The sequence below is a fragment of the Physeter macrocephalus genome, chromosome 18 (genome assembly GCF_002837175.3).
Source record: "Physeter macrocephalus isolate SW-GA chromosome 18, ASM283717v5, whole genome shotgun sequence".
Lineage (NCBI taxonomy): Eukaryota > Metazoa > Chordata > Mammalia > Artiodactyla > Physeteridae > Physeter > Physeter macrocephalus.
The window spans coordinates 51,064,001-51,089,683 of record NC_041231.1 but is presented as its reverse complement, the minus strand read 5'-3'; the positions used below and the strand labels follow the sequence as shown (position 1 = coordinate 51,089,683).

At 42.0% G+C, this 25,683-nt stretch overlaps 2 protein-coding genes across 2 annotated transcripts in view; one reads left to right on the top strand and one right to left on the bottom strand.

Moving 5' to 3' along the window:
• LOC102983191 (uncharacterized protein KIAA1143 homolog) overlaps nucleotides 1-3,611 on the top strand; it is a 6,497-nt gene extending 2,886 nt beyond the window's left edge. The window contains exons 2-3 of the mRNA XM_007120815.4: nucleotides 481-625; nucleotides 1,524-3,611. Coding sequence (XP_007120877.1) covers nucleotides 481-625; nucleotides 1,524-1,741 — 363 coding nt within the window. The 3' untranslated portion in view covers nucleotides 1,742-3,611. The remainder of the gene's footprint in view (nucleotides 1-480; nucleotides 626-1,523) is intronic.
• Nucleotides 3,612-12,797: 9,186 nt separating this feature from the next.
• Nucleotides 12,798-25,683, bottom strand: part of ZNF35 (zinc finger protein 35) — a 44,976-nt gene continuing 32,090 nt past the window's right edge. Inside the window, exons 9-10 of the mRNA XM_055080005.1 lie at nucleotides 15,293-15,297; nucleotides 12,798-13,873 (exon numbers count right to left, since the gene is read on the bottom strand). Of these exons, the coding sequence (XP_054935980.1) occupies nucleotides 13,115-13,873; nucleotides 15,293-15,297 (764 nt within the window). The 3' untranslated portion in view covers nucleotides 12,798-13,114. The remainder of the gene's footprint in view (nucleotides 13,874-15,292; nucleotides 15,298-25,683) is intronic.

Below are 25,683 nucleotides of genomic sequence, written 5' to 3'. Positions count from 1 at the left end.
GATACCCACCAAACAAGCTACTGGAAGGGGGTAAAGAGCAGAAGTAAGTGAAGGAGGACCTTTTACTTGCCGTTTTCTGTACTTTGGTGGTGTTTATTTTTTGTCACACTTTGAGATGTAAATGAAAAGGGTTGATGAAGAGCAGAGAGAACTGCTGTAGTCAGCACTACCCTGAGTAGGCTGAATGCTGGTAGAACATGAAGCAGAGGGCCCCTGACATCAGGAACTGCAAGCTGGGGTCCTGCTGAAATGGAAACCATTTCCCTTGGACAGGCACCCCAGGATAACTGGCAGGTGGACCTCTTCCCTACTCTGGTGAGGTTAGATTCTTAAGAGTTACTTGAAAATTCATTGCCAAACACATTTAGTCAATAAAGTTATTACCCTTCTCACTCTAGTAATTACAGTTTCTCACAGAGACAGTGGTTGTATTTAGTTCAAGGTCAGCAACTTAAATGTTATGTTTGTGTTTTTTCCTAGAGAATCCAGCTTCAGCTCCCAGGTGAAGATGGTGATCACAGTGACAAAGAAGATGAACAGCCCCAAGTGGTGGTTTTAAAAAAGGGAGACCTATCAGTTGAAGAAGTCATGAAAATTAAAACAGAAATAAAGGCTGCCAAAGCAGGTATGTCTGAAAGCTGGTTTTTCTACCAACTTAACCAGTTAGGTATGAAATCATTTTATACAGTGGTATGGTATGTTTGAAGGAGACAGTCCTAGGTTCAAACTTTAGCTTTAACACTTACCAGATGTGTTACCTTTTACAAGCTATTTCACCTCTCAGCCTCAGTTACCTCATCAGTAAAATGGGGACAAGTTGTGCCCACTTTACTGGGCTGTTATAAGGATTAAGTGCAAATTTAAGTAAAAACATCCTGTTTTTTAAAAAAAATACCTGGTTAGGTTTACAAACTAGTCAACAGAGGTGTATTTAATTAGTGCCTGAAGTGTGGTATGCTATATAGTATTTTTTTCATTATTTGTAGTATTTATTACATTGCTTTAGTAGGAAATGCTGGAGTTCCAAACAATTGCTTTTCAAAATACTTAAAAAATATAGCCTGGGGCTTCCCTGGTGGCACAGTGGTTGAGAATCTGCCTGCCAATGCAGGGGATACGGGTTCGTGCCCCGGTCCGGGAGGATCCCACATGCCGCGGAGCGTCCGGGCCCGTGAGCCGTGGCCGCTGAGCCTGCGCGTCCGGAGCCTGTGCTCCGCAACGGGAGAGGCCACAACAGTGAGAGGCCTGCGTACAGCAAAAAACAAACAAACAAAAAAATATATAGTCTGATTGTAATGAATTGGGGACTGGCAATATTACACAATACTTTGTTCGGTACATGAGTTTTTATTAAGTGACTGCATGTCTTGTGGCTATATAGCTAGAGGCAGTGGAGAAGACCAGACTGAATTGACTCAACGACATCCATAAATACCGTATGAGATTTTCTTGCTGTTTTGACTCTCCGATAAAGTCAAAATAATGAGAGAAAGAAAGTTGTTTAACTTTGGTTTTTGCTGCAGATGAAGAACCAGCTTCAGCTGATGGAAGAATTATGTATCGAAAACCAGTCAAGCGTTCCTCAGATGAAAAATATTCCGGTTTAACAGCAAGCTCAAAAAAGAAGAAGACAAATGAAGAAGATGAAATAAATAAGCAGGATTCAGTTAAAAAAAACTCACGAAAGCAAATCAAAAATAGTAGCCTCCTTTCTTTTGACAATGAAGATGAAAATGAATAAGTGTAAATAAATATTTTGGACTTAGTCTTCTTTAAGAACATACAGAGTATTTTTTTAATAACATCGTCTTTTCCTATTATAACACAAGTTCAGGGACTTCCCTGGTTGTCCAGTGGTTAAGACCTCATGCTTCCACTGCAGGGGGCACAGGTTCGATCCCTGGTTGGGGAACTAAGATTCCATATGCTGCATGGTGTGGCCAAAAAATAAAAATAAAACATTAAAAGAAAAAAAAAAAAGATAATACATGTTCACTGGAGAAAATTTAGAAAATACAGAAAACATTCAGTAAGATAAAACGTATCTATCCATCAATACCCTTTTGACCTGAACTGCTAACTCTCTAGACATTAACTACCACTAACATTTTGTTATTTCCTGTGTGTGGGATGTGTGTGTATGTAAATTATATTTTTCTAAACAAAATTGTGATTGTATTCTGTATGTTCTCAGTCCTGCTTCTCACTTGACATTGTATCATGAGCATTTTTCTAGGTCAGTAAAATTCAAAATCCTGACATTAATAGCTACAGAGGATTTTGTAATTAAGCAGATCCTGTGTTTTATCTTCCTCTTCAGCAGAACCTCACTTTGGATGAGGGAGATGATCATGTGCCTGGTTACCAATACTTCCCCAGCTTCTGCTAAGGGTAGCCATGTGACAGCTCTGGTAAGTTAAGAGATACAAGTGGATCTTGAACAAGTAAGGATCTAATACAGGTGACCATGATACAAGTTACGATCTATTGAATCACATGGTGACTATTACTGATTACACGGTTAAAAAAAAAGATACAAGTGGAAGTCTGCTTACTAGGTTTTTTGATACAAAAGGACAGATTTGGCAAGCATGAACCTTTGTCCTCTCTCCATCCTGCCTGGAGCACAAACATGAAACCAAGAAGTACCAGAGCCATTTTGGGGCATGAAGAAGACAGCCACTTGTTCTGGGTGGTACAGTGGAAAGACTCGAGGAGCTTGGATCGTGATGGCATGCCTGGAGGAGCTGCTGTACTAGCCTTGGACTTCCTGATACATGAGGATAAACACCCTCTAGGTTAAGCCTCTGTCAGGTTTCTATTACATGCAGCCTAATGATACAGTGGTAGAATGTGTGTGCACAGAAACCTCCAAGTGTATTTCTAATGATTTCCTTAGAATGAGTTGCTGGAAGCAGAATTACTAGATCAAAGTATTTGAATATTTCTAAAGCTTTTCGTGCTTTCTTTCAAATTGCTTTCTAGGTGGTTTTTACCATTTTATTCTTACCATCTACAACAGCCCACGTCACCTCATCCATGATGCATTCAATTTGATGCTTTGAAAATGGTGTTTAATAGTTATATTTAACTGGCATTTTCTTTGATTGACCAGGGAAGCTAAACTGTTTTTCATGTTACCTAATAATTTTCCTCATTACTGCAAGTCAACCAAAACTGGAGACTTGTCAAGATCCCATTCTTCACCAGCCAGAAATTAGGAATTTCAGATTCCATGTTATGAATTTGGTGCCACATCTATCTTTCAGCCATTTTAAGACCTAGTGTAAAGATTCCTCAAAAGTGATTCACGTGAGTGGGCTAGTGGGTCCTGAAATAGGCTCTCTAAATTAGACAAACTAGTCCCGAAGCCATTCCTAGTACTATCTTTAATGTATACTCACTTGTAACAAGCCAGGGTTTTTTCTAATTTATATCATTGCTATATCTATTCTTGTACCAACACCCCACTGCTTTAATTACTGTAAATTTTAGTATGTCTTAACATTTACAGGTGGGAGTCTTGAGGGCAGGGACTTTGTCTTACCTCTGTATCCTCAGTACCCAGAACAGAACCTAACATATTAAGAGCAAAATAAATATAGTTAGAATAAATGAGTGTTTAATTTTTTTTTTTTTAACAGGCCGGTGGTTCTCAAAGTGTGGATCCTGGACAAGCAGCATCAGCACCCCTCGAAACCTAAAGATGCAAATTGGCAGGCCTTGCCTGAGAATCAGAAATTTCGGGTGTAGGGCCCAGCATTCTCTGTAACAAGTCTGCCAGGGGGTTCTGATGCTCACTGGAATTTGAGAAATACTGACAAAACCTATTATAAGGGAGATAAAACAAAAAATTTAAACAAGTAACATGAAAGACTGTTTAAAAGATCTTAAATCTTGAAACTTATCATACTGATGAACTCTCTACTGTAGGTGATATTTCTAACAATGTAAGTGTAAGTGTTACCAGCCAGGAAGCATATCTCATGATGAAAGCCCAAGAGCAAGGTAGGCTGGCAGGTGACATCTGCTAAGCAGCCTTAAGAAAATTGCTTCACCTCTGTAAACTGCTTTCTAAGAACAGTGGGTCCTGTTAATTGCAGAGAAAGGTGAATGAGTTTGGGGCCAGAGAAGAGAGGCTAGTCCTTTTCCCTCACGAACTATCCCCTTGCTTCTCAGAAATGGACCATATGAGCAGGGCTAGACAAATAGGCCAGTAATGTGATCCCAGGGCTGAGGCAGGAATAGTAAAAGGACAAGCCTGGAACATCTTGTGCCCAAAAGTAAGGCGGTCCTCTAAGAATAATGGGGGCATGTCAAAAGGAGACACGTGGAGGAGAAGGGACAGGTCTTCCTTGCAGTAGAATCCCAATTAATAAATGTAGGAGGAATGTTGGAAATAGAAAAATCACCATTTGGGGGACTTCCCTGGTGGTGCAGTGGTTAAGAATCCACCTGCCAATTCAGGGGACACGGGTTCGAGCCCTGGTCCGGGAGATCCCACATGCCGCGGAGCAACTAAGCCAGTGTACCACAACTACTGAGCCTGTGCTCTAGAGCCTATGAGCCACAACTACTGAAGCCCGCACGCCTAGAGCCCACACTCCGCAACAAAAGAAGCCACTGCAATGAGAAGCCCGTGCGCAGAAACAAAGACCCAATGCAGCCAAAAATAAAAATAAATAAAATAAAATAAATAAATTTTTTTTAAAAAGAAAAAAATCACCATTTGGAAAATTCCACAATAAGTTGCAGTGGTCTGAATGGCAGCCTCCTAAGAGATAGGTCCTAATCCCTGGAACCTGTAAATGTTACCTTATGTGGTAAAGTTTTTGCAGGTGTGATTATATTAAGGCTCTCAAAGAGAGAATCCTGGATAATCTGGGGAGGCTCTAAAAGCCATCACACATTTCCTTGTAAGAGAAAGGCAGACAGAGATTAGACACAGACAAGACAATGTGAAGAGAGGCAGAGAATGCTCACAGCCACGAGAAGCTGGAAGAAACAAAAGAGTCTCCCCAAAAGTCTTCAGAGGGAGTGCAGACCTGCCAATACCCTGACTTCAGCCTAATGAAACTGATTTCAAACTTCTGGCTTCTAGAACTCTGAGAGCATACATTTCTGTTCTTTTAAGCCACCAAGTTTGTGATAGTTTGTTACAGAGGCCATAGTAAACAAATACCTAAGTGGTGTTGGAAAGATTCATCAAAAGATGTCAAAATTAGTGGCCAGAAATACGCTGAAAAAATCACTATTTGCATAGTCTCAAAGTGTATCTCCACCGGAGATTACAAAAGGAAAACAAGTCATTTACAGTGGAAAACCAGGCAGATATCACCTTATCTAAATGATCAAAGTAACATTACCAGTAATAAGTCATACTGACATCATGACCTCCTTACATGATGCACTGAGAAGGGCACGTCACTTTCCAAAGGCCGAGAAGATCCCCTAGGGCCTTCCTGATGCCCTTTTCAAGGATAGGGCTCAAGTGCAGTACTAAAGAGGCCCAAATCCTACAAGCTGACAATGGCACAGGAATGTCAATACAGGCTCCAGGGCTTCTCTGTCAGTGTCAGTGCAAAGATGCCCATTTATACTTTCTTCTGAAGAAGTCCTTTATTCTGAGATTATAGGTTTCTTATCTCTGGTTTTTATTTTATGAAATAATGGTTATAACAAATAGCAGGTTAATCTAATGTGCTTACTCGTCAAAATAAAAGGTCATCAAATCTATATCAGCGTCCAAAAATATTTTGAAGTTTATTGCCTAGGAAAGCCAAACATCAAGGCCAGCACTGTCTGACAGAATATTCCACAATATGATTCACTTTGTTATACAGCAGAAACTAACATAACAATGTAAAGCAATTATACTCCAATAAGGATGTTAAAAAAAAAGAATATTCCAGGGCTTCCCTGGTGGTGCAGTGGTTGAGGGTCCGCCTGCCGATGCAGGGGGCACGGGTTCGTGCCCCGGTCCGGGAGGATCCCACATGCTGCGGAGCGTCTGGGCCCGTGAGCCATGGCCGCTGAGCCTGCGCGTCCGGAGCCTGTGCTCCGAAACGGGAGTGGCCACAACAGTGAGAGGCCCGCGTACCGCAAAAAAAAAAAAAAAGAATATTCCACAATAATGGAAATGTTTTACAGCTTTGCTGCCCCTAGCCACATGTGGTCATTGAGCACTGGAAATGTGGCTAGAGTGAGTGAGAAACTGAACTTTTCCTTCTGTTAATTTTAACTAGCTTAAATAGCCACATGTAGGAAATTCCCTGGTTAGGTCCAGTAGTTAGGACTCAGTGCTTTCACTGCCGAGGGCCCAGGTTCAATCCCTGGTCAGGGAACTAAGATCCCACAAGCCACACGGTGCAGCCAAAAGAAAAAAAGAGAACAAAACAGCCACATGTAATTAGTGGCCACTCCATTAGACAGTGCAGTTTTAGGTATTATTGGAGTAAACGGGATTTCTTCTTTCACTCATTAGGAGTCCTGCAACTCCTGAGGACGTCTCTGCCACTTTGTAAGGGTCAAAGGTATTTTTACATTTGACACAAAACAGTGCAAAATGCAATCATATCTGACTGCATGGCTCAAGATAACCAGGGCAATGCAGTCAAATCAGGAAGCAAGATACATGTCTTCTAAGTTTTCAAGCTCCCACTTCTGTGGCCCTTTCCCCAGTCTCTCCAGAGGTTCTTGCTTTCTGAGCCTAACACTGCTATGGAAACAGTTTTGACTGACATCTACTCTCACGAACCTACTGCTTCTCCCAAGTTATGCATGAAGTCTTTCAGACAGGAGAAAGGCTAGACGGAAGGCGTCTGTCCAGGCCTGAGGTTAGGAATACTCCATTGCCCCACAATCATTCTAGGCTAATGGCAGCCCCAAGTTTAACGTGATTTAGGCATATGTGGTCCCAGAAGCTGGGACAGAAGGGACCATTGAGTTATCATCATTGATTTGAACTTTTCCTTAGAGACTGGCAACAGCTAGCACAGTCCTGGTCCCAGGAGCTGCTGGGGGAGAGCTGACCAAGTTCCTCAGCTGCAGGATGGGACCCTGAACTTTGTATTCGTGTAGCTGTTTCCCCAAATTGTCCCAAGTCTAGCCGTAACTTTTCTTGCTCCTCATCCCATCACAGCCTCCATTCTCTCTAAAGTCTGGATCCTATGAATCTGCAGTGTGGGGTCCTAGAACACAAACCGTCTGTCCTGCCTTGACACTCGCAGTCCTTCCCAGCCTTCTCCTCCCTACACCAATCCAGCTGTGCACAACTACACTTTTCCCCTCCTACCCTGGGCCCCTGAGGAGATGGTAGCACAGAGTCAGTTTTCCCATTGCCCTTGCCTCTCCCTGAGCCAACAAGTCAAGCTGGGTCTCTGGTGCAACTGTGGCAGTATTGTCTACCTCCCAGAGAAGGTTCTCTGTAAACTTGTGGGCGATGGAAGCTGGACACCCAATTAAAGGTGGGGAAACATCCTGAACAGATACCTCACCAAAGAAATATACAAATGGCAAATATGCATAGAAAAGATGCCCCACCTCATATGTCGTCAGGGAAACACAAATTAAAACAACAATAAGCTACCACTAAACACGTATTAAAATGGCTAAAATCCAGAGCACTGACAACAGCAAATGTTAACAAGAATGTGGAGCAACAGGAACTCTCATTCATTGCTGGTAGGAGTGCAAAATGGTCACCACTTTGGAAGACAGTTTGGCACTTTCTTAAAAAACTAAACGTGATCCAGCAATTGCGCCCCTTGGTATGTACCCAAAGAACTTGTAAACTTAGGTCCACACAAAAACCTGAACACAGATGTTTATTGCAGCTATATCCATAATTGCCAAAGTCTGGAAACAACCAAGATATCCTTCAGTAGGTGAATGGATAAATAAACTGTGGTACAACGAGACAATGGAATGTTATTTAGCACTAAAAAGAAATGAGCTATCGGGCTTCCCTGGTGGCAAGGTGGTTAAGAATCCGCCTGCCAATGCAGAGGACACGGGTTCAAGCCCTGGTTGGGGAAGATCCCACATGCCGCGGAGCAGCTGAGCCCGTGTGCCACAACTACTGAGCCTGCGCTCTAGAGCCCGCGAGCCACAACTACTGAAGCCTGTGCACCTGGAGCCCGTGCTCCGCGAAGAAAGAAGCCACCGCAGTGAAAGCCTGCATGCAGCAACGAAAACCCAACGCAGCCATAAATTAATTAATTGAAAATATTTTTAAAAAATGAGCTATCAAGCCATGAAAAGACATGGAGACAATTAAATGCATATTACTAAGTGAAAAAAAACAATTCAAAAAGGCTGCATAGGGGCTTCCCTGGTGGCACAGTGGATAAGAATCTGCCTGCCAATGCGGGGGACACGGGTTTGATCCCTGGTCCGGGAAGACCCCACATGCCGCGGAGCAACTAAGCCCATGCGCCACAAATACTGAGCCTGTGCTCTAGAGCCCGTAAGCCACAACTACTGAAGCCCACGCGCCTAGAGCCCATGCTCCACAACAAGAGAAGCCACTGCAATGAGAAGCCCACTCGCCGCAACTAGAGAAAGCCTGCGTGCAGCAACAAAGACCCAACACAGCCAAAAAATAAAGAAATAAAATTTAAAAATTTTTTAAAAAGGCTGCATACTGTACAATTCCAACTACATGACATTCTGGAAAAGGCAAAACTATGGAGACAATAAAAAGATAAGTAGTTGTCAGGGGTTGGGAAGAGGTGGGGATGAATAGGTGGAGCATAGAGGATTTTTAGGGCAGTGAAACTATTCTGCATGATACTATAATGGTGGATACAGGTCATTATACATTTATCCAAACCCATACGATGCATGACTCTTAAGAGAACCCTAATGTGTTGGAGAAAAGGGAACCCTCCTACACTGTTGGTGGGAATGTAAATTAGTGCAGCCACGGTGGAGAACAGTATGGCAGTTTCTCAAAAAACTAAAAATAGAGTTGCCATGTGATCCAGCAATCCCATTCCAGAGAAAACTATAATTCAAAAAGATACATGCACCCCTGTGTTCATAGAAAAACTGTTTATAATAGCCAAGACATGGAAACAACCTAAATGTCCAATGACAGATGAATGAATAAAGAAGATGTGGTATTTAACACAGATGTAGAGAACAAACATATGGACATCAACTGGGGAAAGTGGCGGGAGGAGGTGGTATTGGTGGGATGAATTGGGAGATTGGGATTGACATATATACGCTAATATGTATAAAACACTAATAAGAACCTGCTGTATAAAAAATAAATAAATAAAATAAAATATTTTTAAAAGATGTGGTATTTACACACAGTGGAATATTACTCAGCTATTAAAAAAGAAATAACGCCAGTTGCAGTTACATGGATGGACCTAGAGATTATCACAGTGAGTGAAGTAAGTTAGAAAGAGAAAGACAAATACCATACGATATCACTTATACGTGATATCTAAAATATGACACAAATGAACTTATCTATGAAACAGAAACACTCATAGACATAGACAACAGACTTGTGGTTGCCAGGGGGGTGTGCAGGGGAGGGATGGATTGGGGGTCTAGGACTAGCAGATGCAAACTATTATATATAGAATGCATAAACGACAAGGTCCTACTGTATAGCACAGGGAACTATATTCAGTATCCTGTGATAAGCCATAATGGAAAAGAATATATATATATATACATACATACATATATATATATACATACATATCTGAATTACCTTGCTGTACACCAGAAACTAACACAACATTGTAAATCAACTATACTTCAATTAAAAAAAAAAAAGAGTTAACCCTAACTTGAACGATGAATTTTCAGTTCATAGTGTGTAGGTTCATGGACTGTAACAAATGTATCACCCTGGTGCAGGACATTGATAATGGGGAGGTTGTACATATGTGGGAACTCCATGTACTTTCCATTCAATCTTGCTGTGAACCTAAAACTGTTTTTTTTTTTTAATTTTTTTTTAATTTTTGCCTGCAGTTGGATCTCTGTTGCTGCGTGCGGGCTTTCTCTAGTTGCGGCGAGCAGGGGCTACTCTTCATGCGGTGCACAGGCTTCTCGTTGCGGTGGCTTTTCTTGTTGCGGAGCACGGGCTCTAGGTGCACGGGCTTCAGTAATCGTGGTGCGTGGGCTCAGTAGTTGTGGCTCGCGGGCTCTAGCGCGCAGGCTCAGTAGTTGTGGCGCACGGGTTTAGTTGCTCTGCGGCATGTGGGATCTTCCCAGACCAGGGCTCGAACCCACGTCCCCTGCATTGGCAGGTGGATTCGTAACCACTGCACCACCAGGGAAGTCCCCTAAAACTATTCTTAAAAAGTCTATTTTAGAAAAAGGAGGGAAACACTCTTCCTTGTTTATAATCATCTATCTCTGGAAGGAAAACAAGAAACTGATAATATGTTTTATCTGGGGTGGCTGGCAAGAAGGCTTTTCACTGTTTAACTTTTGTGCTTTTAGAATTTTAAACCGTAAGTTTCTATTGTCTAGTCAAAAAAAATAATGAAATTTTAAAAATAAAATTTAAGATCATACCTTCTGAAAATCCTAAGGCAATAATTTAAAATGATGAAAAAGCTTTATATACAAACTGTTTCACTGCTGAGTTAATAATTTTTCTAGCTAATATGAGCACATACCATGTGTCAGGCATTGCACTAAGTGGACTAGCTGATTTATAAGAAAAAATGGCATTAATTTAAACAACAAACAGAAGGGAAACAAGTCAGTAAATTATGAGCAGGTCAATAAAATGTTAGGCAACCATTAAAATGAGGTTTATAGAAAGTCTGTAATAGTATGACTAAATCCTTATGTTAAATCAAATAGCAAGATGTAACATAATAATCATAGTTACTTTTTTTTTTTTTTTGGCCACACAGCTTGTGGGATCCTAGTTCCCTGAACAGGGATTGAACCCGGGCCCACTGCAGTGGAAGCACGGAGACCCAAACACTGGACCTCTAGGGAATTCCCCATAGTTACTTTTTTTTTTTTTTAATGGAAGAAAGAAAAGCTAAGCAGAGAAGAAAGGCTAGAATAAATATACTAAAGTAAGTACTTTAGAATATGTACTTGGTGAAAGTATGTAATTTTAATTTTTTACTCTTATTTTATAAATGTATTTCAGTGAGCACACATTAAGTTGGAAAAAATACCTCCCCCCCGTTTTTCACAATTTTGGCATTTCACACAATGGAAAGGTTCAGTGATGGAATATTACCTGTGAGTTTGGTACTATAAAAACCAGGATCTAGACTGAGATTCAACTCTGACATTAGCTGTTTGACTTTGGGAAGTCAAGTTCCTCTTTCTTTATCCCTGACTCTGGAAATGCGGAAAATATCTCCTTTTCTTACAAGGGTACCTATTAGTGTTAGATGTGCTTGTTTACCTTAAGTAGCTTATTAGCATTGCATGAAGCACCATTAAAAGTATCCTTTGAGGGCTTCCCTGGTGGCGCAGTGGTTAAAAATCCGCCTGCCAATGCAGTGGACACAGGTTCAAGCCCTGGTCCGGGAAGATCTCACATGCCGCGGATCAACTAACTAAGCCAGTTCACCACAACTAATGAGCCTGTGCTCTAAAGCCCACGAGCCACAACTACTGACCCTGTGTGCTGCAACTACTGAAGCCTGAGAGCCTAGAGCCTGTGCTCCACAATAAGAGAAGCCACCGCAATGAGAAGTCCGCACACTGCAATGAAGAGCAGCCCCCGCTCTCCGCAACTAGAGAAAGCTCGCGTGAAGCAACAAAGACCCAGTGGAACCAAAAATTTTAAAAGAAAAAAAAAAAGAATCCACCTGCCAATGCAGGGTACACGGGTTCAAGCCCTGGTCTGGGAAGATCCCACATGCTGCGGAGCAACTAAGCCCGTGCACCACAACTACTGAGCCTGTGCTCTAGAGCCCGTGAGCCACAACTACTGAGCCCATGTGACAAAACTACTGAAGCCCACAAGCCTAGAGCCCGTGCTCTGCAACAAAAGAAGCCACCGCAATGAGAAGCCCACGCACAGCCACAAAGACCCAACACAGCCAAAAATAAATAAATTGTTTTTTTAAAAGTATCCTTTGATTTCTTTCCTTCTTTTGAGCTCTAAGAAGCCATTCTTTGTTGTAAGTGAGGCACCCCCACCCACTTATCTCCAAGATGCTATTCTCATGTTGGCCCCACCTCCCGGCGCCTAAGAACCCAACGTCTCCTATACTCCTCTTCCCTTAAGAGGCTCCCCTTCAGTGTTGTGCTCCTAGATTTCAAAACAAGTAAAGCCACGTCCTCATCAACAGGCTTATATTCTCTATCTTATGCCCCCTCTCTATTCTCCTGTGTCTTCTCCTCATCCCACTCCACCTCAAAACACACACAAAAGTCCTGAACACGAGTTTTTACTCAGTTAGTGTTAGTGAGGCTTCCCTTTTCATGGAAACGAGAAGTCCAGAGCTTGAAGTGAAATTAGATCCAACAATGGAAGGTATCAAAATCTACATAAAACTCTTCAGAGTATCCAAAATGTCCACTCAAATCCCAATCATTTTTTTTCCTCTGATTAAATCTGAATTTTTTCAAGGAGAAACTGGTCTTAAGTGTGTTCTCCTATTTAAATCTATATGTTATAGTTTAAATAGCCTTCTGTAGATTAGGTATGAAATCACAGCCCAATTACAAGAATATTCTTAAGAAAAAATATATTATGAGAAACAAAAAGTTGGCCTTTGTTTTCAATAACCAGATTTATAAACTTTTGCAACATCTATCACTCAAAACCAATTACTGGCAGTTAGTTATTATATACCACTCATTTTATTCTCAAGACAACCCTAGTAAGTATCCTCATTATTCTTTGGGGAGGATGGGAAAAACTGAGGCTCAGAGTGGTAAGGTCAGACACCCATTAAGTGGCAGAGAAGCCATCAAACTTAAGACTATCTAGTTCTGAGTCTATTTTTTAATTTTTAGGACACATTGCCCTTGTGCTCAACATACAAAACATTCATCCCAGGTGAAGATTTGAGTCCTAATCTCCTAATAATTTAGAAAAAAAAAGAAGTGTTTTCATATTGATACAAGTCTTTCCACCCTAGTTATATCCCGAGTTTTATTCCCCAGCATGAAGCCTCTGATGTCGAGCAAGCGCTGAGCTGTGCCTGAAGGATTTCCCACAGTTAGCACATTCATAAGCTTTCTCTCCAGTGTGAGTTCTGTAATGTTCACTAAGGTGTGCTTGCTTGCGGAAAGTTTTTTCACACTCACTACACTTAAAAAGTTTCTCTCCAGTGTGAGTTCTCTCATGTTCAACAAGGGAAGAGTTCTGAGTGAAGGCTTTACCACATTTGGTACATGTGTAGGGCTTCTCTCCTGAGTGGATTCTCTGATGCTGCCTGAGGCACGCACTCTGATTAAAGGCTTTCCCACAGTCATTACACTTATAAGGTCTATCTCCAGAATGACTTCTCTGATGACGAGTAAGGCATATGCTCTGACTGAAGGCTTTGCCACACTCGCTGCATTTATAGGGCTTCTCTCCAGTATGAATTCTCAGGTGTTTAACAAGGGATGGACTCTGACAAAAGGCTTTGCCACAATCATCGCATTTATAGGGTTTCTCCCCAGTATGAATTCTCAGATGCTGGACAAGGACTGCTTTTGTTTGAAAGGCTTTCTCACATTCATTACATTTATAAGGTTTCTCTCCCGTATGACTCCTCAGATGCTGAGTAAGATTTGACTGTTTACGGAAACAAGTTCCACATTCAGTACATACATAGGGTTTCTCTCCCGTGTGAATCTTCTGATGCTGGGTAAGAGATGATCTCTGAGTAAAAAATTTTCCACATTCACTACACTTGGAAGGTTTCTTTTGTCTTTTAAGTCTCTGATGTTTCACTTGCAGTGAAATCTGGCTGGAACTCATGCTTTTTGTAACACGATGAAGGGGCATCTAATAGGTTCCAGTTTAAAAGAAACTGTCTCTCAGATTCAGAATACTTACAAGGTACTTTCTCAAAGATGATTTTCCTTAGAGTAACATTGTTCTCCTGTGAAAGGTCTGTGTGCATATGGTGTCCTCCCAGTCATTCCTGCAGGATTTCCCCTTCTAGTCCTTATTCAGCACGTATCTTCAACTTCTCCTAATGCAAACTCCTGATGACCAGGCTCTCTGACCCTCCATATCTTTTCAAGTCATATAACACTGTGCCATCAGGCTTGGTTTTCTTGCCTGAAAAAAAAAATTAACAAAGGAAAATGTCCTCCGTGCAGAAGAGAGGACCTGCATTGTGAAGTCCTGATTTTTATCCTCTTCTCAATAATAGAGAAAGAAGATCACAATGACCTGGGGAAAAGATTAGGTGATTGGGAGAAAGAGATTAAGTAGTGACAGGTTTTGGTAAATCTCTAAACTTCCCTATTGTGACTGATTCTGAAACACTCAAATACTAAAAACTGACCCAGGTAATTTAGGATCATCCAGAGTGATAAATAGTAGGAGAATGTGAAAGGGATAAGTATATTAATCTTGGGTAAGTTAAGTGTTGGGGAAAATTACCACTCACCTACAGTTTCTAGTCCTCAAAAATGGGTGAAAAGTAATTATATTTCCTTAGGTTGCCTATAATCAGTACCTTGGCAGACCAGTGATAATTGAAGAGTTCCTCTTTTAAGATTTCAAAGGTGATCCAGGCTGTAACTTTTGCTAGGTCCATCTCACCTATCCTTCCCTATTCACTCACCTTGATAGGTATCTCTTTGGACCTCTCTTTTTCTCCAAAACATTCAGCCCCTAGGTACAACTGGGAAGGATCTAGGTTTGAAAACTAGAGTTCTGCTTAATGAAAGAAAATAAGATATCAGTTTTATTTACATAAAAATAAGACAGAGGTGGTCCTTAGGGAAGAAGCCCCCATTGGACAGTAACTTCTAGCATCATGATCCAGGATCTGGCCCTCACCCTTGAAGCCAAAAAATGCTTCAAAATCTGATGTGTACTAATCAAATTCACAAGGAGAATGATGTAGGAAACAGAAAGTCACTTCACTAGTTTACAATGAAAATTTTATATGCTTAATGTCCAGCTGGTTACTATATTCTCTCCAGTATAGAAAAACTGTATGGGAATCAAACTGTTGTCATCAGGACACTCCTTAGGAAGCACAGAACTGGAGAAAGAGTGGACTACTTAGACAATCTTAAGGGCATCAAACTTTGCACCTGATACCCTCAATAAAGGTGCACAGAATCAGAGAATGGATATTCAGGAACCACACATCAGAGCAACCTCTTCTCTGGATGGTCTGGAGACACAAACACATTCTTATTCCCTGAGGACTCCTTCTATTTTAGTTTTCTAATTATACAAGTTACACATGGATATATCCTCACCTTAAAATATTTAGATAATATGAAAGTATACAGGATAAGACAGTAATTTTTATAACCATCACCACCCCACTCTACCCAAACGAAACCACCCCCTTACCAGAGATAATCTGGAGTATATTCTTTCAGTCTTTTTTCTCCATATTTATAGCATTTGATTCTTTTTACATAAATAAAATCGTTGTATAGATGCTGCTACGCAATTTGATTTTTTTCACCAAGGAATGTGTCTTTGAGATCATTTCATGTTGGTACATACAGATCTACTGGGGCTGAGAGTCAACTGGTACACACTGGGGTATCTGCACAAATGGTTTACAGTTGGAATCTCCAAAATATACAAACAGCTCATGCAGTTCTATGTCAAAAGACACAAACAACCCAATCAAAAAACGGGCAGAAGATCTAAATAGACATTTCTCCAAAGAAGGAATACAGATGGCCAAAAAGAACATGAAAAGATGCTCAACATCACTAATTATCAGAGAAATGCAAATCAAAACTACAATGAGGGGCTTCCCTGGTGGCGCAGTGGTTGAGAATCTGCCTGCCAATGCAGGGGACACGGGTTCGAGCCCTGGTCTGGGAAGATCCCACATGCCGCGGAGCAACTGGGCCTGTAAGCCACAACTACTGAGCCTGCGCGTCTGGAGCTTGTGCTCCACAACAAGAGAGGCCGCGACAGTGAGAGGCCCGCGCACCGCGATGAGGAGTGGCCCCCGCTTGCCGCTACTAGAGAAAGCCCTCGCACAGAAACAAAGACCCAACACAGCCATAAATAAATAAATAAATAAATAATTTTTAAAAAAAACTACAATGAGATATAACGTCACACAGGTCAGAAAGGTCATCATCAAAAAGTCTGTAAACAATAAATGCTGGAGAGGGTGTGGTGAAAAGGGAACCATCCTACACTGTTGGTGGGAATGTAAATTGGTAAAACCACTATGGAGAACAGTATGGAGGTTCCTTAAAAAACTAAAAATAGAACTACTATATGATCCAGCAATCCCACTCCTGAGCATATATCTGGAGAAAACCATAATTTGAAAAGATACATGCACCCCAGTGTTCACTGTAGCACTATTTACAATAGCCAAGAAGCAATCTAAGTGTCCATCAATAGAGGAATGGATAAAGAAGATATGGTACATATATACAATGGAATATTACTCAGCCATAAAAGAGGACAAAATAATGTCATTTGCAGCAACATGAATGGACCTAAAGATGATCATACTAAGTGAAGTCAGACAAAGACAAATATCTTATAATGTCACTCATATGTGGATATACTTTTTAAAAATGATACAAATGAACTTATTTAAAAAACAGAAACATGGGCTTCCCTGGTGGCGCAGTGGTTGAGAATCTGTCTGCCGATGCAGGGTACACGGGTTCGTGCCCCCGTGCAGGAAGATCCCACATGCCACGGAGCGGCTGGGCCCGTGAGCCATGGCCGCTGAGCCTGTGCGTCCGGAGCCTGCGCTCCACAACGGGAAAGGCCACAGCAGTGAGAGGCCCACATACCGGAAAAAAAAACAAAAAAACAAAAACAGAAACAGACTTACAGATATCGAAAACAAACTTATGATTACTGAATGGGTAACATGGGGAGGAGGGATAAATCAGGATGTTGGGATTTACATACACACACTACTATACATATATAAGATAGATAACCAACAAGGACCAACTGTATAGCACAGGGAACTCTACTCAATATTCTGTGATAACCTGTATAAGAAAAGAATCTGAAAAAGAATGAATACATTTATATGTATAATTGAATCACTTTGCTGTACACCTGAAACTAACACAACATTGTAAATCAACTATAATCCAATAAAAAAATTTTTAAATGGTTTACAGTCAAGAGACTGATTTGACTGGGCAGTCTTGTACCACACTGGTTGTTAATATATTGACTATTTTTTGTAAATCTATCTTTATCTGCTGTATAAACTTCTAGTATGGACATATATATACAAAAATAAACTCTAAGTGATTTAAATAGCTAAACATAAAACCAAAACTCTAACCACACCTTTATTTCCTTTATTTTTATTGTCCAAAATAAAAAAGGTTTTCTTTTCTTAATCATACAAGGGAAAAAAAAAAAAGCTCATTCTGTAAAATAGTTAGTCCAAAATGAAATTACTTGAAATCCTACCACCCAAAAGAAACAGTTGGTATTTTGATAAATTTTCTTCTAGGATCTCTCAATGCACATATGGGCACATATGTGTACATGTATTATGTGTATATATTAGACTAGACTGAATTCTAAAGGACATAGTCTATTATATCTATTCAAAAAGTTCCCATTACCTAAAAATCCAGTTCATCCAGTACTATTCTTACTTAGTTTAACAGATACCCAGGCTCCACACTGCCTTCTGATGGCCAATAACAATGGCAGTTGTGATTACTTAAGCTCTTGTTCCAAACGAGGCCAGAAGCCCATTGCATACATTCTGAGGAAACATTTAATCACCTTTGCAATGGGTCTTCCAATAATTTACTATCAGTTTCTGACCGCTACACTATTAGAGCATCATACTTAGCAGTTCAGCAAGTGGTTTCAGGGTGTTCCACCAGATGACTGCAGTTTAAGTTCATGTGATAAGAAATTACTGAGACTTCCCTGGTGCGCAGTGGTTACGAATCCGCCTCCCAATGCAGGGGACACAGAGTCGAGCCCTGGTCCAGGAAGATCCCACATGCCGCAACTAAGTAGTGCACCACAACTACTGAGCCTGCGCTCTAGAGCCCACGAGCCACAACTACTGAGCCCGCATGCCACAACTACTGAAGCCCACATGCCTAGAGCTGGTGCTCTGCAACAAGAGAAGTCACTGCAACTAGAAGCCCGTGCGCAGCAACAAAGACCCAATGCAGCCAAAAATAAATAAATAAATTTATATTTAAAAAAATTACTGCACACTCTGATCTATCCTATAACCAATTACTCCATAGCCTTCTTTCACAATAAGCCACTCTAAATCTGATTTGAGTAAGATGGTCCCATTTCTGGGTGGTTCTGTGTTTTCAGTCTGCAGGGTCTAGATATAGTGGTCACTGCTGGGTCCCACCTTAGGTCTGCCTACTGAGCAGCCCCATCCTGGGCTCTCTAGTTAGATTTCACTTACCCAGAGACAAGCTGTTAGGAATACAAGTGACTATGGTTTGTCTCCTGGGGACTCTTCTCATGAGGAAGAGCAGGAATTTGAGGCACAGAGGGAGGAGAAAGAGCACCCATAAATTGTCAGCCTACTTCCTTCATACTCTGGATTCAAGGGAATCCAGGAATAGCCCATCCCTAACCAAATGACTATTTTAAGTCTGAATCAATGTCCTTGTTCTCATAGCCATGTATCACCAATGACAAAAAGTCAGTGAGATGTGACAATGCACAAAGAAAGAGGGCAGGTGCTCTTAAGGACCAAGCATCCTGGGGTAAAAATTCCTCCACCAAAGATAAGACTGGAGCACAAAGGCACCTCCCCCCTCCAAAAAAAAACCTAATGGAGAAGTCACTGACTTCAGAAATCAAAGACTATGGGGCTACAGTAGAAGGCAGTGAGACAAGCAGTGGACTGTCAAGAGGTCTGGGTTCTAGTCTCTGCTCTGCCCCTCGAAGCAAGTCACTCAATTTCAATTGTGACTTTTTTTTTAAATCTGTGAAATGAAAAACTAGATGATATCTAAAGCTTCCTCTAGTACCAACATTTTGTGATTCTTTGACTCTAAAAACAGATGGAAAAGAGCAAGAACCTCAAATCAAGCCCTTCTAGTCCCTCTTTGATTGAAGCTGGTTATTCATTTCTGTGAAAAGTACTAACTGAGCAGCTACTATATGTCCAGCAGTGAGATGCCCTCTTGTTAAGAATAGGCTGAGTCAATAGCAGGGCAACACCCCAGCACTTAGTCTCCCACAATCAGAGGCCTGTGAATTTCAGGCAAATAAGACTGCCTCGGTGTGAAGCAAAATCTCCAACAAAAGACAGGAGGTGTCTGTTGGAAGATGTTAAGAACCCCTCCTAAAAGGAAAGGTTTTAAGAACCCCTCTGAATAGAAAGGAAAGACCACCATATCAAAAGGCAGTGACCCGGTTTCCAGTCTAATCCGTCCCAATCCACTAGCACCTCTTGACACTGAACAACTAATTATCTTCAAACTTCTAATTAGATTAAGTTACTCTTCTAAACAATTTTAATAATCAGGTCAAGTATGAACCACCACATTTCTTCCTTGAGGAAAAGTTTTCTTCACGCTTCCAAGGCACTTCCTCAACATTCCGGAAAAATTTCACACGTCTCTACTATAGCTCCTTCCATTCTGTGTTTAATACTCTGATTACATCCCGTTTTCCTCTACCAAACTTGAAAACAAATATAGCATGGGCTCGGGGCTAGTGGTCTCTGGGTTTGAATCCCTGTTCCACCATTTATTAACTAAGTGATATTGGGTAAGTTACTCTATCTTTCTGTACTCCATTTCTAACAAATGTTAAATGGAGCTGATAATAACTACTTCATAGGGTGATGATGCATAAATGAGTTAACACATAGAACGTATTTAGAAGAATACTGACTGATAAGCATTCAATAAATAGTACCTGCTGTTAAATTATTACTGATGTCTTCGTACAGCACCTATCCTGTTGCTATTAGAGAGGAATATAAACTTAATGAAAGGCAAGAGATAACTTGCACATATACTTATTCAACCCGTACGACTCTGTGAAGTGGCAAAGCGAGGAATAGTATTCGCTTCTGGAACACAGAAAACGGAACTTAGGGGTTCGCTGGCTCAAGTACATGCAAATGCAACCCCGGCCTCCCGACTCCCAGACCAGGGCTCTGGAACAGCTTTCGCCCCTCCCTCTTCAGGGGAGCCGACCCCGGTCCCCGGGCCTCCGCTCCAAAGGGCCCTGCTCGGCCGGAAGAAGAGGCGCTGCGGCCGGCTGGGTTCCTTCTGGAACCAGCCGCAGCCGGGTATAACCGACTCCGCTCACCACGCGATCCCCCGCGGCGCCGCCGGCCACACCTCTCCACCCTCTGTCTTCTGCGCGCTCCTGGGCCGCCCGCACAGCTCTTCCTGGGCGCTCTGGGCCGCCATGACGTCACCAGTCCGCGCCACGCCAGCAACCGCTGCTGCCTCCTCCCTAGGAGGGCAGGGGGCTTCCTCCCCGGCTCAGAAACAGTGGCAAGTCCATCAGTACACCTCTTCCCAGGATAAGAAGGCTGACCGCAAGTGAGACTGGGGGACGCCACAGGGAGCTCTTACTACAGGTTAATTCACCCAGCAACTCGACCACACTGATCTTCCTAAAAACTCTTTTCCAGGTCACGGTCCTTTGGAGGTCTTCTAAAGGTTTTCCCAAAGCTTATAGAACACAATTATACACATTCTCACCTGCCGGATAATTGGCTTCCTCAGAGGAACCGCAAACACCCTTCCGGATCTTTGTTCAACAATCAGCCAAAAGACCAGAGCTCAGATTCTCAGTGTGTGAACTTGGGCGTTACTTTACCCCTCTGTGCGCATTCCTTAATGATACCAAATTTCATAGGGCTGTGAGGATTAAATGAGGCTAATTTGTGTAAATTACCAAGAATTTCTGGTACTTGAAAAATGCTCAATAAATGTTCGTCCTATCATGTTCCCCAAATCCCAGCTCCAGTCCCCCATTGACTGAATTGGCTTCCAGGACATTTCAAGCCTTCCAGGTAGCACCCCTGCCCCCCTTTTGGGGAAACTTTAGATCCTGCTGATCCTCATTAAGGAATATTTGCGCATAAGGGCTCATCCTGACAAATGTATCCCAGGGATGAAGGCATGGGCAATACGGCACCTGACCTACTTCCAGGCATTCCCACTGATCTGCAAGCTCAGGAAAATAGGGCTGTCTGCTTACCATCATATCCCTAGTGTGAGTAGGCTCTCAGTGAACAATTAATAAATGAATGAGATGCAGCAAAGAAGTTACCTGAAATTTCCAGATGGACTGTTTTCCCCAAATGGAATCCATTTAGGATGCTGAAAACAGGAGATGCCAGACTGAAACCATCACTAACCATCTTCAGCTAAAAGGGGACCCTTCGTAGAACTGTTAGCTGACATGCCAGGAACAATGTTGGGCTTGCCTTTCTTTTTACCAATGTCACAGTCTCAGCACTTCTTTTGAATCAGATAGCAGGTTCTTCCTCCATAGCCCTAACATCCCACATGCCACAGAGCCTAGGCCTACTCATCTCCCCACTAATTTTTTTTTTTTTTTTTTTTTTGTGATATGCGGGCCTCCCTCTGCTGTGGCCTCTCCCGTTGCGGAGCACAGCCGCCGGACGCGCAGGCCCAGCGGCCACGGCCCACAGGCCCAGCCGCTCCGCGGCATGTGGGATCCTCCCAGACCGGGGCGCGAACCCGGCTCCCCTGCATCGGCAGGCGGACGAGCAACCACTGCGCCACCAGGGAAGCCCCTCCCCCCTAATTTTTAGGCTTCAAAGAATCTCTAAATCAGCAGGCTCCGCTGGGTGGAAACTAACCCTGGAGTGGGGTACCCTAGGCACAACAGGTTAGAAACAGGAATCTGGGGGCTTAACTACAATTTGGGTTGAGATTTTTCAATGAGAGGTGGAAAATGGATTGGAGGAATGGACACCAAAAATATTCCACAAAACTAAAATGATCCTAGCCCTGCTCTAGGCAGCAGCTGCAAGAGAGTGAAACTAGAGCTACCCGGGGTCAAGACTAGACTTCTCCATTATGTGGAAAGAAAGATGGGGTTAAAATGTAAAATTAACTTATTTCTCACCCTCACTTACATGCAGTAAGGTCTTATTCTGCGGGCCAAAAAGCTTCTTGATCTAAAGTGAGCTTCTCCCATTCTCAGGAGTAGGGCCTAACAGACACACGTAAAGAGGCGTCATGGAGCAGAGTTACAACCAGTAAAGAGAAATCTGAGGGGAAAGCAAGGACACTGGAGTTTCAGTTTTACCTGAGACTAGGTGTGTGACCTTGGGCAAGTCCAACCATCTTTCTGTTTTCCCTTCTGTCGTTTTGAGGATCTCAGGTGGCCTCATCCCGTGTCCTTCTGAAGGCACAAATTACATTTCGGCACACTGAACATAAGCAACACATTCTAATTCTTTATCATTCCAGAGCCCAAGGAAAGCCATAAGCTTCCATGTTGGGGTTTCCAGCTCAACTGCTCTCCTGCCAGGCCAGCATCACTGCTCAGCTCCTGTCTCTCTTATGTCATGGATAGTCCAGTTGACATAGCTGTGCTTCTACAGCTGCATGGATTATCCTCTTCCTGTTGACCCTGACATCAGTATATCTGAAAGCACTTTGTTAGACTATGATGGGACATTTAAATGCCTAATTTGTAACAAAACCAAAAAAATTCTTTGCTACATATTACTTTTTCTTATGAGATCCTCTGTAGGATCTCATAAGAAAAAGTATTAGAGTGGACCACACACTCTGTACCTTGCAGGAAGGTGCAGAATTCTTGCTTCTGGCAAACGCTTCATGACACATTCATGTATTCACCTTTCTGCTCAGGTATACTCATGTATACCTCCTTTCTGCTGGTAACTGTGACCTAAGTCACGACCTGCAGGTGGGCATGGAGAAATGTCTGACTTGATTTTAGTTGAGCTCAACAAATATTTATTGAGTACCTACGAAATGCCAGAGACTGAGGATACAAAGATGAATAAACTTCACATGGCTCCTGCCCTGATGGAGCTGACAGTTCAGTGGAAAGAGAAAGATTTGTAAACTAGCCATTACAACCTAACATGATACATGAAATGATGAAGTTACAAAACACAGAAATAATACAAAAATATGTGAGGTCAGAAACAGCTTTGAAGAGATGTTGCCTGAGCACATTCATAAGTGACAAATGGGAGCCTCCCAGGCAAGCAGAAGCAAGGAAGGTAAATAGGCCATAGAAACAGTATGTGCAAAGGTGCCAAAGTAGAGTCCAGAGATGATCAGGAGTCACAGAAACTTGCACTATGGAACAGAACATGCAAGAAATGTCCTCTGAGAATGGCAAAGGAGGCCTGGGCCAGATGAGGAGCCTGAGATGCCCGTTGAGGCTAGCACTTTATTCAGAGAGAGAACAACAGAGCTGCCACAGTTGTGTCTTGCAAAGACCACCCAGAAGAAATGTGAAAGATGGCCTAGTGGGGCAAGAACTGCAAGACTGGTTGGGAAAACATAAAAATAGCCTAGGAAATAAACCAGGGAGCTGGAATAAGGCAGCAGCAGTAGACATGGCTTCCAGACTTAGAAGGTAATGTCAACAGCATATAGTGATTGATTGGATATGATGAGGGAAGGCTGAGGAAGAGGACAATTCCTAGACTTGGGGCCAAGCTGGAGTGGCTAGGTATATGGTGGGCCAGCAACTGAGAGAAAATCAGGAGCAAATATTGCAAGGGTGAGAATATAGGATGACAGTAAAGATGATACATTCCTTTCCTTCCTGCTTCCCCAGGAAGTAAAAATGGTACCGGACACTCTTAACCTGAGGATTAAAAACTCCATTTAATACATTTTCTCCATTCCATTTTAGAAAATCTTTCTAACAGCAACTTAGGCATCTTTCACCCCTAAGGTTTTCCCATTTCTTCCTCAAGAAAATTCTCCCTTTCCTCTCTAATCTCCACTCAAGTCTCCAAAGATGGTAGCATATAAATATTACTCTAAATATCAGGAAGTTCCTAAAGTTTTTGGTGGGCAAAGTTTGACTAAAATATATTAATTCAACAAATAAATATTTATTGAATATTTACTACATGCTAGCAATGAGTTTAGTGTTTTTTTCATTTAGAAAAAAATACATTGACATTTGCTTTCAGTAGACTATATTTTTTTTCCATGAGCATAAAATGTAAAGTTTTCATAGGGTTATTTTTGCCCATGTTAATTTACTCAATTATGAATTGTCCTATGGCAGGTTTGAGAACATAATCTTTATAGCTGGAGAGGGTAAAGTATGTTATTTCTTCCACATTCCCATTATTGGTAATTAATTGCTCAAACCAATGCTTGTAAGACACTTGCTCTGGAAAAAAAAAAAAATCGATGCTGAGTTCCAAATAACCATTCCAGAATTAACTTACTTTAGTTTTTTAATAGTCATATTTTTTAAACTATATAAGCTTCAGAGCATAGAAACTATTTCAAATACTAGTCAAAGGCTATCCTCACTTAATCTTCCAGAGCTGAATCTCTGGGTAGCAGTTAAGAACATGAAAGAGAATGGGGACATAAAGGGGAAACATGCCCTTCCTTTCTCTCAAAAGAATAAAATACCATCACAGTCATGGCAAACCGTGTTATTTCAATTTTCAGGGATTTGAAAAAGAGGTAATTCTCTCTAGAATTCTTTCCAAATTCATCCCACGAGAGGTGTTTCCCTAGATACTCCTAATCCACAGGGAATGATAAATATCCTGGAATAAGAGGCCCAATAAAAACAGAAATATCTGAGATCTAATGAATCCATGGTTAGAGCCACCAATGCCATGATTATGCAAAACCTAGCCATCCCCACTTCGGTGACCACTTCATCACTAATGCTTTCTCCTCTCTAAAGGCTAACAAACCAAGTCCCACTTTGTTAATCGTAGTGGGCCTCTCTCCCCTGGTCCCTGTGCACTAGTGCCCCAGCCAAACTTACAAGAGACAGGTGTACACCCTAGTCTAGGACAGGAATATGTGGGTAAGTTGCTCAGTCACAGGCAGGCTTCCTGCTCTGAGGCTTCTTAGCACTAGCAGCCTAGCACAAACCATTTTCTTTCTGGGTAAGATAATATTCCTCTGGGAAAGAGGTTAGGTCTTCCTCTCTGTGACCCTCTGAGCAGATCTGACTTCCTTCCCACAAACTGACATCATTCAAGAGAAGTCTCTCTTGATCTCTTATTTCCTTCTTAGCCCCAAGTCACTCTCCAGCTTGAAAGGATCAGGAAGCTCTCCCTCACCCTGATAAAAGCCTTCTTCACCAACTTTTCTGTAGCAATCAGGCCAGCTCTTGCCACATATCCCCTTATTTGCTGAATAGATGTATGACTAAGGATTCTATTTTCACTTGTTTCTATCTCCCCTTCACGGGAACACTTCCACAGATGGGCAGCCTCCCCACGGTGGCATGGTCAGAGCGGCCTCAGGCATCTGCAGGCTATTCAGCACTACCTCAGAGCCGCTGCCACTTTCACACCGACAATCAATTTGGAAAAGCACCTCAGCCTATGACCAGTGAACACA